General features: G+C 43.5%; 1 protein-coding gene across 1 annotated transcript in view; it reads left to right on the forward strand.

The window, feature by feature from the left end:
- The window catches only part of MYO9A (myosin IXA), a 152,650-nt gene that overhangs the window by 104,668 nt on the left and 28,725 nt on the right, over positions 1 to 19,257 (forward strand). The window contains exons 14-18 of the mRNA XM_074156627.1: positions 4,224 to 4,343; positions 8,891 to 8,966; positions 13,631 to 13,774; positions 14,474 to 14,513; positions 15,375 to 15,497. Coding sequence (XP_074012728.1) covers positions 4,224 to 4,343; positions 8,891 to 8,966; positions 13,631 to 13,774; positions 14,474 to 14,513; positions 15,375 to 15,497 — 503 coding nt within the window. The remainder of the gene's footprint in view (positions 1 to 4,223; positions 4,344 to 8,890; positions 8,967 to 13,630; positions 13,775 to 14,473; positions 14,514 to 15,374; positions 15,498 to 19,257) is intronic.

Here is a 19,257-nt window from a genome sequence, read left to right on the forward strand (position 1 = left end):
TGAATGATTTGAATAGAAACATAAAATTTATTCAGCAAATAAGGCAAATTAATTTTGCTATGAATTCTTGAACTGTTAGTTACATCTGGGGAAAAAAAAAAAGGAAATAATTCTTCTCTATAATTTTTCAAGATGTTCACCCTTTAAGCTGCAAGAGAGCGTGTCTTTTGTCTGGCAAAATTCATTGCTTCACAGTCATCCAGAACCACCTCATGCCGAATGCAGGGGCATTAAATTAAAGGAAAGTAATGGTGCATCATCATGCTGTGGCACGCAATACCTGGCTGCGCTTTTAGATCATTGCATTTCTCTGCATAAAGCAATTTCAGCAAGATGGGTACAAGCTATTAGTATTAATTTCTGGGCACAAGAGGGCTTGAAATTCATGATGAAATTAGAACCTCAGCAGGGAAAACGTCAGCAGAGTTAAAATTAAGCACAGAGCCGCCCCATGAATTTTTTTTTTTTTTGAGTTGGAGAGGTGTGCATGAAGGAGAGCCAAGGAGCTTGGGTTGAGGGACGTAGATATGGAAACCGTACAAATGGAGAGAATAATTTTCTTGTTTGGGGCGAATAATAGGATCCTAAGATCAGCCTTCAGGAAAAAATCAGCCTTCAGCTCTTGAGACTCTTCCTCTCGAACCGCTTGGATGCGGCGTAAGAGAAAAGATGTTTCTCGTGAACCTGGGTCTGTTGTGTACATCAAGGCAGCATCTTGACAGACAGCAGCACTGCGAAGTGCCGAGAGGTAGACGGCAGAGAGAGAAACGCTGGGAGAAAGAGCTGGCTTCGGAAATCCCTATTTGCATTTTCCGACCATCGCCTTTTTTATCTTGCACAAAGCTCGGGCTGAACTAAAGCGAGCTGGTCAAGGAGATCAAAAATATACACTCAGTCTTGGGAAGTAAGAGCTAATTTCAAGCCCTGCTTTGCTTTCTGTGTCTCTAGCAGTCAGTCGTGCCTGCCATGCTTGCCTCCTCACTAGCTACCTTTCTGTTTTTCAATCTTGACTTTGTGGCATTAACTTGCTTATATCTATATATATATATGTCAATACGTAGGTATAGAATAGAGTCCAGGAGGTTTTCAGACAATTCTAGGAGACTCACTTCTTGCACCACCTTCTCTTTCCATACCAAAACTAACAGTAATGGCTGAGTTTCTAAACCTTTCCTGGCACACGTTGCTGCTGGTTTATTTATCTGGTATCCTTTGGGCCTGCTTTGAAATGGCTTTGTGCTTTGTAACCTTTGTTTTTTGAGCCAAAAAGAAAGAAAAAAAGAAAAAACCCAACCCCCTCAAAAGTCTGGATAAGGTTTATCTTAAGCTTCCTGACAATCCACAGATAAGTCATATCCTGAATTTCTATGTGCATCTTCAGCCTGAATTGGGAAAAAGTCATGTGAAAGTCACCATGTAGGTAGTACTGATGGAAGAAGATTACCTAAATCTAATTTCCTTATTCAGTTGCACCTTACCTATTAGGAAAGTTTGTCCTGTAAGGAATGGTGGAGCTGGGACCACTCACGTTCAGCTGCCTCTGAACTCTTTGGAGAGGTACCCATCATCTCCTAGCATGACTTCTGCTCAGGTAGTAGTAGAACTTAGCAAGGTGAGATGAGTAGCAATGTTTGCATAGGATCGTAGTATAGTTTGGAAGGGACCTTTAAAGGTCATCTAGTCCAACCCCTCTGGGACATCTTCAAGTAGATCAGGTTGCTCAGAGCCCAGTCCTGACCTTTTCATCATGCTTTTGCTGGTTAGACCTCGTGCCCACCTCCCATTCAGTTGTCCTTCTCCAAAATCCCATCCGTCTTGCCAAAGCACCACAAAGCAGATACTGTAGAAGAGGAGGACCTGAGCTGAAGGCTTGGCCAGTGTCTGGACAGTGGGGCGGGCTGGTGCAGCATAGCACATCCGCTACCAGATGCTGGTGGTCCCTCCTGCTCCCCAAAATAACGCAGTAAAGCTCCAAACTGATGCTTTGCATCTATGGCAGAAGGCATTTGTGAATTATTAAAGAATCCCTAAAATTACCCTATCTCGATAGACAAAGGCAGACAACCAAAGACAGCATATGTTTTAGGTTTTATTTTGATTTTTTACCAAACCTTGCTGGCTTTAATTAGCCTGAGCTTTTGATAAAATTACAGCAGATTAGTGGAGAATAACTTCACACATGTACATTCATCCAAGTGTGCATGCTTAATATTTGTATATAATTTTTTTAATGGCTTAAAAAATAACCCATTCTTGGTTTCCAAGGTCCCATCTGCTGCTACTACCATCCATTAATGAGCAGGAAAATATCTGAAGCATGCTTTTATTTACTTAAGGCTCTTTGTTCTCTTTTGTCTTAAACGCAAGTGGACCTCCCTTGCTTTTACCTGTGTGGAGGCCTATCGGAATCACGCTTGCAGTACCCAACAGGGATTTTAATGAAAAATCTCCAGCTTATGTATAAGCAGCTCTGCAAAAATCTGCTCTGCTTTCTTTTTGCATCATCCTTTCGGTTATCTTCTCCGTGCCAACAGTGCCAACCAGTGCTACAGATGCTTCTGTAAAGATAATCAGCATTTTTTCCTGCTGGCTTTAGGGACTCTCCTTTTTTGTGTGCTCCTCATATCCTCATAGTGCCTGCAGGATTGTCCTTGTTCACCTGGAGGTGAAGAGCAGCAAAGCAGGGTCACAGTGAATTTTGTTGGGTACCTTTCTCTTCTGCCCAAGAGGTACCTCTTATGGTGCTGCCAACCTTCCTTGGATGAAACACACTGGGATCTGGCAAGATGCAATTAGGTGAAGGGTGGAGTTTTTCAATAACTTGCTTTTTAAATTATTATTACTATTGAGTTTATCAGGGAGGATTGAGGTAGTCCAAAAGAACTACATATTTGAACCAGATTTGTTAGTGAACTTTGATTAAAGGAACATTATCAAGCTTTTTAGGAAAGAAATTTGGCTGATGGACATTTTTTTTGCTATGTCATCAATATGAATTTTTTACGCAAAAAACTTTAATTCCTTGTTAGTTAAAACTTGATGGAGAATTGGTGCTGCTCATATAAACCAGGCAGTGGAGACTCCCAGCTTTCTCATTTTGGTTTTGCTGGACACAAACCTAAATCCTCGCTCTGACGAAGGGTTCATGGTCCTGGGGCAGTGCTGTCCCTCGATGGGTTCTGCATCTGGCCAACAAGGGTTGCTCCTTGGCTGACCTACACAATAACACCTTCTCAAAACCAATCCTGTTGACTTCTGCACATTTATTCCTGAAGCTGGGCACCAAAAAACCAAACTCCCCCTGAAAGAATAAAAAAACCACCCTGTATTTGCCCAATAAAGGTGATAGCAACCAAAAAATTGGTCTTTGAGGTCTCACTGAGCCGCATGAAGTGGTGTTAATGCGAGGAAGATGCCCCTTGACAGTGTTCCTCTGGAAAGTTCACATCAGACCTTGCAGATGATTTAATGCGTTGGTATGAAATGCTTCTGTACGTGCTGACACAAGGTAACTCCTTGGTGACCTCATCACGCCTCAATGGGCGCATGACGTATCCCTTGACTTGGCCACTTGAGCGATGACGGAGAGGCGCTGCCTGCACAGTGTCACCTCTGTAACCCCTCTTCCACCCTGTGGTCAGAGCTGGCCATCAAAAGTCCTCTTGTGATGGTTTCCTCCAATTTTTGACCTTAAACCCGTCATACCTAGCTCCAGACTCTGTGTCCTCTGCCCTTGAGGAATACAGAACCCTGGTTTAATACAAATAATTTCTGATTTTCCTTTTAATTGCCAATATCTGAGCAAAGCGTGGCACTGGGATGCAAGATGAGAATTCGAGGTGGCCATGTCTGGGAGCATCTGTGCAGGGAATTGCAGATAACGCCTGGCAGAGGCCCAGAAAGGATTTGAAAAAGCAGTTAATAAAAGTAAAAATTTATCCAATCATACATTTTTTTAACCAATAATCTCAGAGTGTTTATAACGTGATTCTTTCTGGCTAATAAGGATTATAAGTGGGGTTGGGACACGGTCCAGCCCATCGCTCCTGTTCCACAGTGCCGTGTCAGGAGGAAACCGAGGTTAAATTGTGTCGAGCATGAAAAATGCGTGACCCTCAAGCTCTCATGTCCTTCGGGCTTGTTCTTTACCCTCTCCTGATTTCTGCTTGTATAATCTTTCTCTTCTCTCCATTTTTTTTGTTGTTTTTATTTTGCTTCCCAAGGGCATGATGATGCAGTGCCATGTGCGGTTTTGAAAAGTGTGGATAGTTTTAGCTTTCTCCATCACCCAGTCCATCAGAGGAGCTTAGAGATCCTGCAGAGATGCAAGGAGGAGAAGTACAGTAAGGCTCCACCACCTGCCCTTCCCTCTCATATGACACTCACATGCCAAGAAATGGAAACCAGGTGCATTCAGCCTAGAAAAAGTAAGAAAAAAACACCTGAGGAGCCTTCCAGGATCGAACTGGCTGCCTTAGAGCAATTTTGGACCTATCGGGGAAATTAGGAGGCAGTTTGAAGAATAAAATTAAATGCAAACCCACGTCTCTTGAGCTGCAGCATCATTTTGTTGGCGGTTTCCCTGTTTATTCGCTGACATTGGGTCGGGATGCTGCTTAGAGGGGTATTTTTCTGGTGTTTTATTGTTGTTACCACATGTATGATAATAAGTTCAAAGCACCACAGGTCCAGTAGGACCTGATATAAGGCACATGGCTGATACAGTTGGAATGTGACTTTATTTGGATTTCATTGGACTTCAAAAATAACTTTAGCTTGTGAGAATATTGTCTCCGAGGGCTTGTACTTAAAACCAAAGCATTTGGCAATGTTATTTTACAGAATGAGTTGGGTAAAGATGCACTTGGTCTCCATTTCTTCCTCCTCACTCCTCTGTCACATAATAAACTTATCCTGCATGACAACACGGACACTTCTGCCTGTGCTATTATATTACATATATATAAAAATAAATATTTGGTGCTCATATCTTTAGATACATCATTTTTCTGCCATTATTCTCTTCCTTCATGTTGCACGTTAAAGCTTACAGAAATAGAGCACTGCTATATGCAGTCTCCAAGGGCAAATCCTCAGCCTGAGTTGCGAACTTAAACATCGCACAATTTAGGCATAAATGCAAACCAGCCAGGTTTTTCCTGCAGAGCTGAGCACGGTAAGTACGGTACTTGCATGTTAAATCATCACAAATACGCTTTTCCTGCTAGAAACCTCATATCAGGTTTCCATGCTTCCTGCAGCATGTAGCACTGGGGGAGCAGAGGTGTTTTCATTCTTAATTTAGGCTTTAAATTTTAATTCAGAGTACGTTGTTTTCTCCTCCAAGTTCCCACCCTTGCTACAAGGAAATATAAAGCAGTAAAACAAACACAGCAGCAGATTTTCTTAAGTGGTGCTGTGCTAAGTGACCTTCCTGATACCACTAAGAAACTGTTGAAAAGGAAGGTGGTTATCAGTAGAGTTATTTTATTTGCAATTAATTAATTAGGTACATTTTTAATTTGTAAGTTAGCTCAGCAACATGGGAAGTTTGGGGTGTTTAATTTGCAGTTGCTTCAGTGTGAACAGGGAAATTCATGCAACTCAAGAGACACTTAGGAACAGAGCTTTAATTTAATGTGAAGCAGTGGAGTTGAGCTCAGCATGTTGAAACCTCACTTAATGTAGAATATTCCACATGGTTCAGTCTCGCTTAGGATCAAACCAGCACGTGGATGGGAGAGTAACATTGCTGTAGTTTGTGAATTGGCGGAGAGCATCCGACCCGACAAACGAGTAATTCATGTTCCGCGTTCAGAAATCCTTCGGCTCTTCCCACGGGGTGTGCTCTGACAAGCTGCTTCCCCAGGCTGTGCTTCTCTGGCAGGACAAACCAGGCTCAGAGCCTGGATAATTTTTGGGTCCTGAATTTAGTGGGCTTGTGGGCCCCGCAGGTGAGGATGCTTAGGCTGAGGTTAGCCCCAGAGACTCGGCTTTTCCCAGAAGTCAGATGAGGTTACATCCATGTCATCCTCGAGAGAGGGACAAAATAGGTCAACTCCTTGTCTTAAATAGTGCAATTAGTTCCAGCTATGTGCAAAGAGAGAAAACTAATTGATTTGATGAATATATTGAGATTCCCCTTAGGTCACTTGATATTCAGCTTGTGTAGCCAACTGGTTGCTCTTCCCTCCCTATCTCAGCTGCTTTGCTGGTGTTTTTTGAGTCTATCAATTTATGATCTTCCACCAGAACAAGGCAGTGTGTTTAGGCATCTCTTGAGTTCGAGACCAAAGCTCTACTGGTTGATGGTCATGAGTAGGGAGTAGACTGGCATTACCCAAAGTTCTTCTCAGTGAAGGCAAAGACCTGGTAGGGAAATCAGTCTGTCTTTTGGAAACACTACTGCTGAAGAAAAGGGAATATGCTTGAAAAATCAGAATAATTTTATTCCTGAAATGTAAAATAAATCTGACCTGGGCGAAGGGGATGAGTGGTTTCCACTCATACCACTGTTCCTTGCGTGCAGTGTGTTAATACATACAATTTAATAGCCTGTATTCACTATACAGAATTTTAAGCCACATGTGACTCATTAGGTTAAATCTGAAATGTTTTAGCCTTTCATTTCCGAAAAAACCCTCTCTATTTCCCAGAAAAAGAGGTACATCTGTATGACAACGTGTATTTGGCTTTGGCACATATGTATTTCTTCTTTTAAGAACCAAGTCATGGCACAATGTAGTAAAGTCTTTTTTTTTTTTTTTTTTCTTTTTTTTTGTATGTCTAAAGCAATCTTTAACCCAGCTTGTGCACCATAACTTTTATTAATCAAAAATCGCTTAAAGTGCTAAGCTGGCAGAATTACAGTGCTGTTTTAATGCATCTATTATCTGAAAGCCTGAAATAGAAATTCCCTTTTCCCGAGCAGTGCCTGGTGCAGATGCAGTAATACTTTGATACAACCTTGTCTTCGTAACTTCAGCCCAACTTGGTGGGTTAGATGGGGCTTGGGGCTTTTTCTGTCAGGGATTTCTTTGGTGGGGAGTGCAGAGAAGCGAAGGAGGACAGAGTTTGCTCCAAAAAGAAGGCAGCAAAAAAAAGTATCGACTGAAAGAAAATACCACTGAAAGGTCATTTTTCATGAAATGCTTTAGGTTAGAGAAGCCTTCTGTGCCTTAATGGGCAAGTGTTCAGGCATATATACTATATAAAAAAATAGATGCAGCTAGACCTTAGGTGCTTTCTTAGTGTGAAATTAGCTACAAAAAATACTAGTACCGTATTTTAAGCAGATTCTTGGTTATTCTCATTTCCTCCCCCCTTTACAATTGGATTTCTGTGCTCTAAACAAGCAACTTTTGGCACAGAAATGCCAGTCTTGAAAGAAGTAAAAGAACACTCTTAGGACGAGAATTGTAACAAAAAATGGCTTAAATAGGGTAAAAGGGGGATTAAAAGGAGATTTTTTAACTAGCTAGGGCACTCATGTAGATTATCTGACTTGCTTTCCAAAAATGTCCCGAGTTGGAGATTGCAAAACCTTCTCACCAGGAGTGATTCGTTCCTGCCTCAGAGCACAGGCAGGATCAAAGATGACCTGTGGCAGCACATTTCCGAATTTTCTTTCACTTGGATTTCTAGGATATTTGGACACCTTTAGATACAATAACTTAACCAAGTGGGCCATTAGCCTTTTCAGGCATCTCCTGCCCAATGTTCAGCCTTCAAGACAAACTGTTATAATATCTCAACAGGTAGAAGAGGACAGTAGATGTCCTGTTAAAGGGATGTCACCTGTTGAGGTTTGGTGGGAATTCATCTTCTCCTTAGACATTTCAGGCTCTGGGGAATGGCAGATCAGCAGGATGGGCTCATTTCTCTGCGTGTTGGCTTTGCTTTCATCTTCAGAATAAAAAGATCCTGAGGGCACCTTTTTACTTAGCCTTTGGGTATTATAGCCAAATAATAGTCTTTTTTCTTTTCAGAGAGGGGTTTTTTCAATGTTTTTTCCACTGCAGAAATCTCAGGGTAAAGGAATACACATTTTTCCCATGTTCAGGCGAGTGCTGCGATGTTTCTTGTCTCACTGCAGCAATTTCAGGACAGTTAAAAAATTGCTTGGCTGTTTTCATGTCAAATTTGAGCTTATTGGGTCTTTAAATATCTGTAGTTTACTGACTTGAAAGGCATTTTGTTGTCTACAAGAATTGTCTTATGTCTTCCTAAATGCTTGGTTACAAAACATTTCCACTTTGGGGAAGATTGAAATGTCTGCTTCTGTAACCAAGCATGATAACTTCCTTGGCTACGTATTAAATATAAATTATTCTAAAACTACTCCTATCAAAGGATATAGGTTCAATAGGCAATAAAGCCAGTAGACAATATATTACTTGCTATATGTGTCCCTGTCCATGTATCTGTAGGAAGGGAAGAAGTGTGCAAGGAATAAATACTATTTTTCCAAGCTTCCTACTTATGTCTGGGTGTTTTGCCCATGCAAGCAACTGGGTTGTCCCATGCACAGCCAAGAGCTCAGGAATATTTTAGACACGGGTGGCTGGTCCCACCCATCACAGCAACCTCTTCCTTCATGGCGTTTGCTTACTGGCTGGGACAACGTGTCCCTAACTCAGTGTGCGTGTGTGGGAGGGGAATTAGTAGGCTTGAGCAAACAGCGTTACTCATGAGGGTGATGACTCTGCAGCAGAGAGGTAGAACTTCGTAGACGATGGGTATGTCAGCATCCTTGGCACCCTTGTATGCCCAGCACGTGCCACGACACGTACAGGCTCCTCCTCACTGTAGCAATGCTAAACAATGGCTGTGCTAATTGCCTTTTGGTGAAGAGCCAGGTGGAAACATCTTTTTTCATGTGCTGCTTTAGGTATTACTCGGAAGAGCCCACGGACACCGCTCTCAGATCTCCAGGGAGTCAACACCATCAACGAGAGGACCCAGCGGTAAGTGTCTTGATTTTACATTGTCAGGGCGAGGAAATCTGGGATGGGAGAGCACTGTCTGCTGTTATAAATGTACTTATGTTTCTCCCAGCTTGCTTATTAGTTTTATTTTCTCTTCATTCTTTCTCTGCTATGTGATCATACCTAAATATCTTTACCTGACTTAATGGCAGGCAGGGAAAGCAACTTTCCTCCATCAAAACACAGCAATTATAGGTGGTGGGGTGTACAAGGTGGTAAGAAGCTTGCAAAAAAAATTAATCAGTGTGCTGATATCAAGAAAATAAAAATTTACTGAGAGTTTTTCTGGAGTGAAAAACCCAATGATGTGTTTGAATGCAGAACTCCACACAAGCTGTGTGATGGTGGCTCGAGGCACCGCTGAGTGTGGAGGACCTGGGAAATTATGGAGCTTGAGATGGTACCTTGTCAAATGTTTGCTTGTTTTTGAGGGAAAGAAGCATGCTAACTTTATAAAGGTTCAATTTTTACAGTTTTTATGTACAGTTTTATTTTTTTAATCCTTCCTTGAAGGTTCTGGCCAGTCAAGCAACTACTTAATGAGACCATTTTGTTTGAGAGTCAGGTCTGCATTTTGAGATGCAGATCTATGCCTCTTCTGCAAAAGGTTTTCCAAATCCATTTCAGAATGAAGTTGCTTGTGAAGCAAAATGTCTTCATTTCAAAGGCAAATCTGGGCGCTCATCCTCCTCCTTTTCTCCAGCTATTCTTGTGCGGTCCCTCTGCAGACACCCGATTATCCAAATGCCACCTCTAAAGGGGTGCAGTGCCTTTCTGCGTCCCTCCGAGCAGATGCATGTGTGCTGGGGAAAGATATGATCAGAACACCCTCAGCTCCTAAAATGATTGCTTGGAGCTGCAGACATCCAGGTGTAACTTCGTGGCTGCTGAATTTCACAAGATGTCCAAAACAAGGCAAGAGGAGTCTGAGACTGTCTCCTGAAACGTGTCCATCAAATCCCCTGTAATCGTCCTTGCATCTCAGGAGGCTTCCCTTCCACAGAAAATAAAATATCCTCCAAATATATTATTAAACCTCGTTTTTTCCTGGCTTTAATGACAAATGGCCAAGACAGAAATTAGACACATGTTGTTTCTGTTTTTTCTAGGGAAACAAAAGTGGCTTTTATGGTCTGGCTTTCTTCACCATGTGTCCTCTGAGTGCCATCAAGACTAGAATATCGCTCTTGCCCTGAATTCTTCCCTCTGAGAGTGGTGGGAGCATCATGCTGAAGGAGAACTGAATATTCACATATAATTACAAGTTGGCTTATTTTCAGTTGTCAGAGAGGATGTGATTTCCATAAAGTTGTTGGATTGAAGTCATAAATTTGTGCCACTTCTGGAGTTCAGGCAGAAATCCAGCTTGTGCAATCAATCTCACCCTGTCATGGGAAGGTGGTGCAACCCTGGTTGTCCTCACATCAGTCTTTCCCACCCCTCCTTTTCTTGCTCCTCATGTTGTAGCTGCCACGGCTCTAATTCTGTTGGGTTACCACGATAGCAAGTACATGGTAATGTTGAAGGCAGAGAAGGTTGGTGTCTCCAGAGGTGACGTTCGCTGTTTCTAGCATCTCTGGTTGCGCAGGTTTCCCTAAATGTGATGTAACATGAAACTTTGTCCCTGTGGAGATCTTCACGTATAGATAAGAGAAGTTCTGCAGTTTCTCTAGCAAGCCTTCAAACCTAATATTGGTGCGTGAAGAACATCTCTGAAGCAGGATGGGGCATTTCTTGACCAGACAGCTCCAGCTTTGGAGGCATGTTGGTGGAACAGATTGGGCTGCTGGTGTTTTCATAGCCGAAAACATCTCAATTATCTCAGCGAGGAGCCATTGTAAAGGCAGGGAAGCTCCTTGTGTCCCAGGCAAGGAGGGGGATGTATTTGTTTACTGTGGAGTTCAGTCTGTGGTCAGCTCTATTTATTTGGCTTAACCCAAACCAGCAGAGCAGACAGGATCAAGGGCAGCAACTATTGTGTCTTCCTTCCCCTATCCTTAGCAGTTGCATCCTAACAACAGGGTCAGGACAGACAGTTTATTCCCTTTACTGATATATTTGCAGAAAATGTACTTTGGAAGTTGCCCTAACTCCTGTGCTTCTCCTGGCGTGGTACCTCAGCATGATCTTTGCTTCTCTTGGGCATCATCAGTGATGGGTCCCCAAATGTCATCTGTGCCCTTTTCCTCTGAAAACACAAACTGTGTCTCTCGTAAGATCTCTAAAATCCTTCCTGTGCTTTTGGAGTAGGCAGGTGACTTTGATACCTTTCGTTGTGGATGATTTTGACCTGAAGAGTCATATCACGCTTGATAAATGTTGGTATTTCAGTTAAATTGCGGTGGTTGAGCAAGAAGGGGTAAATACAGGGGTGAAGGTAACACATACAGAAGAGAGATTTACTTTAACAGCTTTCCAGCAGATAGTCTGGCCAGTGATTTATGGAGCTAAATTAAACAGGAATTTGCTTTCAAAGCCATCTCATGATCATGTGGTCGCTGATAAATCTGCGTTGTACATCCAGCCCACAGGATAGCCTGGGGCTTACTTCTAAAAGCAAATTTGAGGCATGACATCACGCAGGAAGTCATTGCAGAAGGTTCAGCGAGCCAAGTGCTCTCCTCTGATCTCAGAAGAAAGCGGATGGGTGGTTTGCACATGCTGGGGGGAGGAAGGGGGGGAAACCAGGCTTCAGCAGAGCCTTGGGAAGCCAGCATGCCTTGGAAGTGCCTTCACTGGCCATAAAGTAATGAAAGCCACACTATTGCTAACTAAAACCGCTCGGGCTATCTGTTTTCCTGCTGTTTTGTGTTCATTGATGAAGCTGTTTTATGTGCAGTGATGTCTAAGGGGCATGCAGAAAAGCAGGTGTTGATCAGTCTGTCTTGAAACTGTTGGTAGGGCTTGGTGAGGTGATTGACCTCCCAAATACCAGTACAGCTGTGTTGGTTGCCATATGCACATATCCATCCTAAAGTGTCCACAATACAAACAAAGCTGGTTTTTTATCTCCTTTTTCTTTTTCTTTTAAATGGCATGGGAATTTCTAGGTTTTTCTGTCTCTAGTCCTGTTCAGAGTCCATATATCCACAGCTGGTCTCAAGCCTGAGAGTGCATTGAGGTTGGACAGGAATAATGATGGGTTGTAGATCCCAAAAGTGACCATTGAGGTTTAGTGGTACCTGTCAACCGGCGATGATTTCTTTTCCTCCTGCAAATAGCAGGTTTTTGATGGGCTTAACTAACTGTAAAGAGAAAGAAGATGGACAGGAGAGATCACCTGGATATGAAAGCTTCTCACTGGCCTTCCTTGAATGCAATGGACTGCTTAAAAAAAGCAGGTCCTGGAGCGCTGAGCCAGGGGTTTACTTTGCTGTGATTCATCCTTTCTTTTAATAGTAGTACATGTCAAAATGCTGATTTAATGTGGCCAGGAAGGAATTTGAAAAGCACTGCAGCAAGGCAGCAAGGAGACTTGAACTCCAGCGTCACATTGCCCCAAGGATCTGGCTCCAGCCTTGGAGCTGGCTCAATGAACAACTTTACATGCTTTTTTTTAATTTCCATGTGGCACTTGGTAACTGCCCTTCCTCCAAATCAAGACTTTAAGGCAAAGGCTGCTTTGTTGCTAGACCGCAGAAGTGACTGGGGCCCCATTTAAACCACCGTGTCCTTCAGCATCCTCATGACCAGAAGACTGGTGCTGCATTGAGTCTCCTATTCCTTTTCCTCCTGGCTGAGATAGCCCGGGAGGGCTTGCAGACCCCATATCCTTCCTTAGATCAGCATTATTTCATATGGTGGTTTCTGCAAGGCTGATAGAGAATTTAAAACTAAAAAAACCCAACAAACAAACCACCAAAACCCCACCACCAAACCAAAAGTATTGCTGTTGCGTGCAGCCCAGGAGAGGCTTTGCGTAACCCCAGAGACCATAGGAAGGCTCCTCAGCTCTGGAAATTATTTGCCCTGATGTGAAGTTTTGTTGAGTACCCATTTCCCTTCCTCCAAAGGAGAATTTTGGTTCCTCTCACCCTTCCCCTCAGTCCTTCTGCAGCCAGGTGAGCATTTCTGGAGACCAAAGCAGCTCTGCTGCACAGCAGAGAGGACCAAATTGGGCAAGTGATTTGTGATCGGGTACCAGTGAGTGATTCTGATCTGACCCATCAGTCCAGCTGGGGCTGGCATCCTTCGTTTGTGGCAAATAATTCATTTGTTGCAAATTATATTTGCTTTTGCTTTTCTTAATGAGATGATTGCATGACTTAGAGAAGACAGAGTCGGCACCAGCATCATCTGAAGTTGTGACTATTAATGTTGGCAAGGCTGATAACAGAGCTTGTAGTCTCATATCCTTTGGACCACTGGGGTATCTGCAGACCCAAGCCTTATGTTATTCTCCTGCTGATAGTTTGATCCTTTTATGAGTATTTGATTTTTGAAAGGTGCTTAATTAGCAAATCACTTCATGTGGTGTCCGGCATCATCAACTCATCCCATGGGAGTGAATGAATGGTGAAATGAATAAATAGGCGACTGTCACTTTCTACCGATGGATTATTTTATGATCTTATTCTTTATTTTGCCACAGAACCAGGTTTTTTTTATATCTCCCTAACACTGTGCGATGTTTGGTGTTGCAGCGATGCCTACGCAGTTGGCTGGAACGGCCGGATGGGGATGCGGCACAGCAGGCTCGCCAGCCCCGGCGCCTTCCTAGACAAGGACGGGATATTCGTCAACACGACCAACAGCAAACTGCTGGAGAGGGCCCACGGCATCCTCATGTCAGTAGGAAAGGAAGGGATTTTGGCTTTGTTCCTGGAGCATAATGAGCAGCATGGGTAGTTAGAGGAATGTAAATAGCCAGAATGAAAAATAATCAGGGTTTCAAGTAGACTTGGAGACGTTTTGTAGTTGGGTCAAAGTGACCCCAGTGTGTTTTACGTGTCTGATTTATTCAACTCTTATCGTTCATTTGTAATGGCAGACATGGGGAAGAGAGAGAAGGAATGAATCTGCCGGTCAAACCAGTCTCAAGATATGACAGCGATGTAATGCAGTCACATTTTTTAGTGTGATATCAAAGTTTCCATTACAAATGAGGTCGGGAAATGATGTCGATGATTCACACTGTAGCCTCATCAGAAGGCTGAGAGAACATCGCTGGGGTGGCTGGAGTTAACGCAGGGTATGAGAAAGCAGGAGGGTGGTCAGTCCTGTCGCAACGCCGCTCCCTCACTCTATCCAAATTACCAGCATCCCCATCATTTCCAGAGTAACAATTCCCTTTAATTTAATACCTTCCCTTCAAACCTGTGCCACTAAATTTGTAAAACTGGCTTGCAGCATGTAGAAGCAGCCCAGTTTCAGCGCAGGTTGTAGGAGGCAGCTGCTGAAGGGGATTTGGAAGGTCTTGTTTCACAAACTCCTTCATTCTGCAATTGCACGCATGGATTAATCTGGCCCGTTTATTATCTCCCCAGGCGAAATAAGAACTTCAAAGCCAAACCCAATCTCCCAAAGGTGAGCAAGAAGCAGCATTTTTATCTTGCTGGTCCGTGGGTTAAGGCTGTAGGTACAGTGATGGGTGAGAGGAAGACCACTTGTGTCTACATCAAGACCTTGATCAACTCAGCTCTGTTCAGGGCTCTTTAATTTATGTAAAAGCAAAGGGTTTCAGCCCTGATTTGTGCTGGGAGAGTGCCGTGTGAGCACTTGCATCCTCCTTTCTTGGACCTGCTCTGGCTTCTTTTCTCCTCCTCCTTGGAAGGACTACGTATGTGCTGGTGAAATTTGATAATTAAGTCTCTAAACTAAAATGAGCAGGTGGGTTATGCAAGAGGGCTGGTACCTGGTAAACAACAGGCTCGTCTAATATTCAGTTTCCCTCCAACTTGGCCGCATTTACTGTGTTTTAAAAGATGCCAAGAGGTCTGTTGTATCTAGAAGAATAATCGTTGCCGTGGTCCTCGCTGATGCTGTGTCGGTGGTCGGGAATGGAGGACCAGGAGGAGCAAACTTTGGTTTTACTCCTCTCTATGTGCACGTTGCAGCTGGAGAGGCACAGACACAGTTAATCGATGAACTGCTCATTAACCGTGACTAGTTTGTCTGCAGCCCTTAGCAGGTAGGAGAGCCAGATTTCTCATGGTCAAAGATGCCTTTGGCAAGTCCTCAGAGGAGCTCAGAGAACGTGATGTGAGGGATCTGAGCAGAGCTACATTTCAAGCGATCCCTCAGTGTTTCCTGTTGACATTAAGTAGGGTGGTCACCCTAAGGAAGCCCTGCAGAGGGTACCAAGAGGGATATATCAGATAGCATGCCGATAAAATCTAATTATTCTTATATTTATATAAGAACAAATGGAGTCTCCCTCTTCTACAGCACATGCTGGACGTGAAGTCCCTCAAGCACCTCACCAACCTGACGCTGCACGACCGCATTACCAAATCTCTCCTCCACCTCCATAAGAAGAAAAAGCCACCCAGCATCAGTGCCCAGTTCCAGGTAATCCTTTGCCTTTGATACAGAGAGGTGAATTAAAAGCAAATGCCTGCTCCGGGTCCCCAGGGTGCTGAGGAGCACACTGGCAGGCACAGTCCTGTCCCATCGTCGCCGCCATTTAGGACATGAACTTTGCTGAGGAGGTGGCTTGGGTAAGCTGGGAGACACCTGGAGCAACCTAAAGGGTGTAAATGGAGAGAAACAAGGGCAATGGTGGATACTGGGGAGATGACACAGTAGAGCAGGATGGGATGTTGTAGAGAGGTTGGTGCTGGTCTCTTCTCACAAGCAAATAGCGATAGAACAAGAGGGAATGGATTCAAGCTGCAACAGGGTTGGTTTAGAGTGGACATTAGGAAGAAATTCTTCACAGTGAGAGTGATCAGACACTGGAACAGGCTGCCCAGGGAGGTGGTTGAGTCACCATCCTTGGATGAGTTTAAGAGTCATTTAGATGTGGTGTTGGGGGATATGGTGTAGGGAAGAACTTCATAGAGTAGGGTAGATGGTTGGACTCGATGATCCCAGGGGTCTTTTCCAACCTGAATGATCCTATGACTCTATGATGTGCGGATGAGCTGCAGAGCAGAGGGGTTGGTGCATCCCTGCCCTCTGGTACCTCCCTTCCCGAGCCATCACATCGTGACGCTTCCTCTGCCCAGTCCAGAAACCACAAAATCCCAAAATGACATTTTTACTATCTTCTTATTTGCAGTCAGCATCTGCAACTCAATCTGTTTTCAGCTTAGCCAGAACGTGAGTTTTAATAGGGGCGGGAAGGTCAAAACATTTTGCTGCGTCTCCTGCAGGCAGGCAGAGGAGGGATTGACACAGCATTTGTTGTGTTGTCGGCGCTGTGCGCCAGCCGGCCGTCCCTGGGAATAGCTGCAGCAAAAATAATCCTCCAATATGCGCACCAGGGCTTGGAAACTGCTACCAGACACATGCACAAGCAGGTGATAATATTAGAAAGCAGCTTTTCAGTTAAAAATCAGTTTCTAAGCAAGTCCGGCTTGGTTTGGACTTGTAATTTTATTTTCATTTTTTGAGATTGTGGGTCATTTTTAGAAAGTCTCCATGCTTAGATATGGGTAAGATTAAGTAATTAAGTATATAAATGCACACACACGTGTATATATATAAATCTACGTATATACAATTTGCAGAATGCAGGTCTGTAGAGAGATATATACATTAAGCTTAGTCTAGTCTAATGGTATAGTAATTAAAATACACAGAGTTTAATTCATACAATACCACAGAGGGGTTGAAACAGGGGTGTCTTAGAGTGAAAAGCCTTTCGAAACCCGTTCATCCTTCAAACAAAACTCTGAAAAGCCTCAGGGTGTGTGAGTGAGTTTTTTATATATATTTTTACAGCGCATACAAATAAAAAACCACTAAACGTGGTGAAGGTTTCCCCCCTGCCCCTCTGCAGCAAAACAGCTCATTTTAATACCTTTTCTTTACAGTTTTTGATGCTCCCCAGCGGTGAATTGACAATGTAGGGCTGTGTCTACAAAACGTCCTTTTTTTATTTCAATGAATAACACCATATTTGAGTCGGAGGTAGCTCTGGTATGACCACCTGCTTCTCCTCTTAGACCGACGCCAGGCTCTCCAGCCCTAATTTCATTTAACACTTTTAAGAGAGAAGCATTTTCTCAAGAGCACAGCCTGGTGCAAGCCAACAAGATCTCTCTTTTTTTTTAAGTCAAGAGCAGGCTAATAAAATTGTGGCGCGTGGAATTGGGTCACAGGCAGGAAACACAAACGTTTCCTATCTCTGGGTATGGGTGGTGGGTTTTTTTCTGATAAATGCCGCCTTGTGGCTAATGCCTGAGCGCCGGGTTTGCAGCTGCTCCATCTCCTATTGATTTTACGGTAATCTGTAGGGGAAATAGCTGTATTAGAGGATGCTGTAAGAGCAGCAATGGCTTTTGCAGTTGAAAACTAGACTGCTGGTACCCAAACTGGCAATTTACAGCCTCCCCTTTTATCCTGTGTATGCTGGTGGTACCCTAGAGAGAAGGATGCTGCCCTGTCTAGGAAAGGGTGATGCTGAAACGGTTTCATTGCGCCCTGAGAGATCGAATGCAGGTGGTGAAAGAGTGGGCGGCTGGAAAGTTTTGCGGGCAGAGGGTTAAAGGAGCAGGGTATGGGGTTAATCCGGGGACGTCGCCTGCACTTTACAGATTCCCAACGGCAGGTGCCTGCACCATCTGCTGCCCGCGGGATGCGGCTGGCTGCGGATGGAATGGAAATACCCGCTCCTATGGGGCCGGTGGTCACCATATCATCCGATTTCCACAATTCCCAGCGTCAGGAGTGCTTTGCTTGCCAGGATTTCAGCAGGGCTTTTTGGGAAGGAGGCTGCATCCCGTGCGGGGTATGGTGGGATGTTGTAGCATCTCTGTTCATCCATATCTCCTAATAGGCACCCGTCGTGGCATTCCTGCTGCTCCCTGCCATGGGAACAACGGGGACATTTGCGTGCAATTCATATACGCGTACCGCAGCTGCATCACACGTGGGATCCATCCCTTGCTCTTCCCCAGATCCTGGATGGAGATACATTTTTCTAAACATGAAAGGCTTCCTATATAGATGTCTTTAAAATGATCAGAAGGAGAAAAAAAGGCTTCCTGCAAGCAGATCATTAGGCGAAATGCTTCTTTCTACTATCATGCTGTTTTATTAACAATTCATATATTCAAAAATTTCTAACTTAGCTTAGAGTAAATATGCAACAGAATTTCGCTCACGCAACTGAGTTTTAAACACTGTGAATTCAGGAGTAATGAACTCTGGGGCACGTAACTAATACCATGTCAGTAATGTGCTTGCCAATTAGAGATATTCAAAATATTTATAGGGCACAGCAATAAAAATCCAGCTGAGGAGCCTGGCCAGCCGCAGACTGACTCAGCACGCTCTGATTTTCAGTATGGTTTTATTCAAAGAGCACGTGCTTCGTTGCAAAAGAGTCAAAGATTTCTGAGGTGGAGGAATAACTTGGTATGACATCCTGCTGGAGCAGTTGGGCGTAGCAGTGATGCCAATATAAATTCATTTTTATGGGCTAGACTTTTAATAATGATGCAGAACTAAGGGGAAATATAGAACGGGAAGCTGGAAAACCCTTGATTCTCAGTGATCACAACTGTGCATTTCAGCAGAGGAATATGGCCAGGAATAGGCCAGCATTGAAGCTATTCTGCTCTAAGAACAACCTATGAAGTGTTTAGGGTTCACAGGCTTCAAAAATCCTTCAAAAATTCAAAAAATTGCAAATTCCAGATCTTCCCTTTGCAAAACTGTCATTAAGAAAATTCATTTTTAGGCCAGCAATAAATTTTTGACAATTAAAAACCAGGAATAAATGCTGCGCAGAGTCACTTTTGAAAAAGGAAAATTTTATTTGTATTTAAAAAACATCAGCGGCTGTTTGGTGGAAGGTGTAAATCCTTGCTTTGTCCTTGGCGAGGAGCAGCTTGTTGGTGTGGAGCAGTATGTGACTTTGGGCTTCAGTGGCCGATGTGCAAAGGTTGAACCAGGGATCTCAAAATACAACCCAACATTGTATTTCTGTCTAGCTAATTTTTTGGGTGCAAAGACAAAGCCAGCCCAGTTTTTGGTCTGAAACACTCATTTTGGGGAACAATTTCCCATTTGCCTGGTTTACTCATCATTTATTCCCATTTTTTTTTGTTTTCTGATTTAATTGCTTGGATTTTCATTATTCGTCGTGGTCTCTTCTCCG

This window comes from Numenius arquata, chromosome 11 (genome assembly GCF_964106895.1).
Source record: "Numenius arquata chromosome 11, bNumArq3.hap1.1, whole genome shotgun sequence".
In the NCBI taxonomy this organism is placed as follows: Eukaryota; Metazoa; Chordata; class Aves; order Charadriiformes; family Scolopacidae; genus Numenius; species Numenius arquata.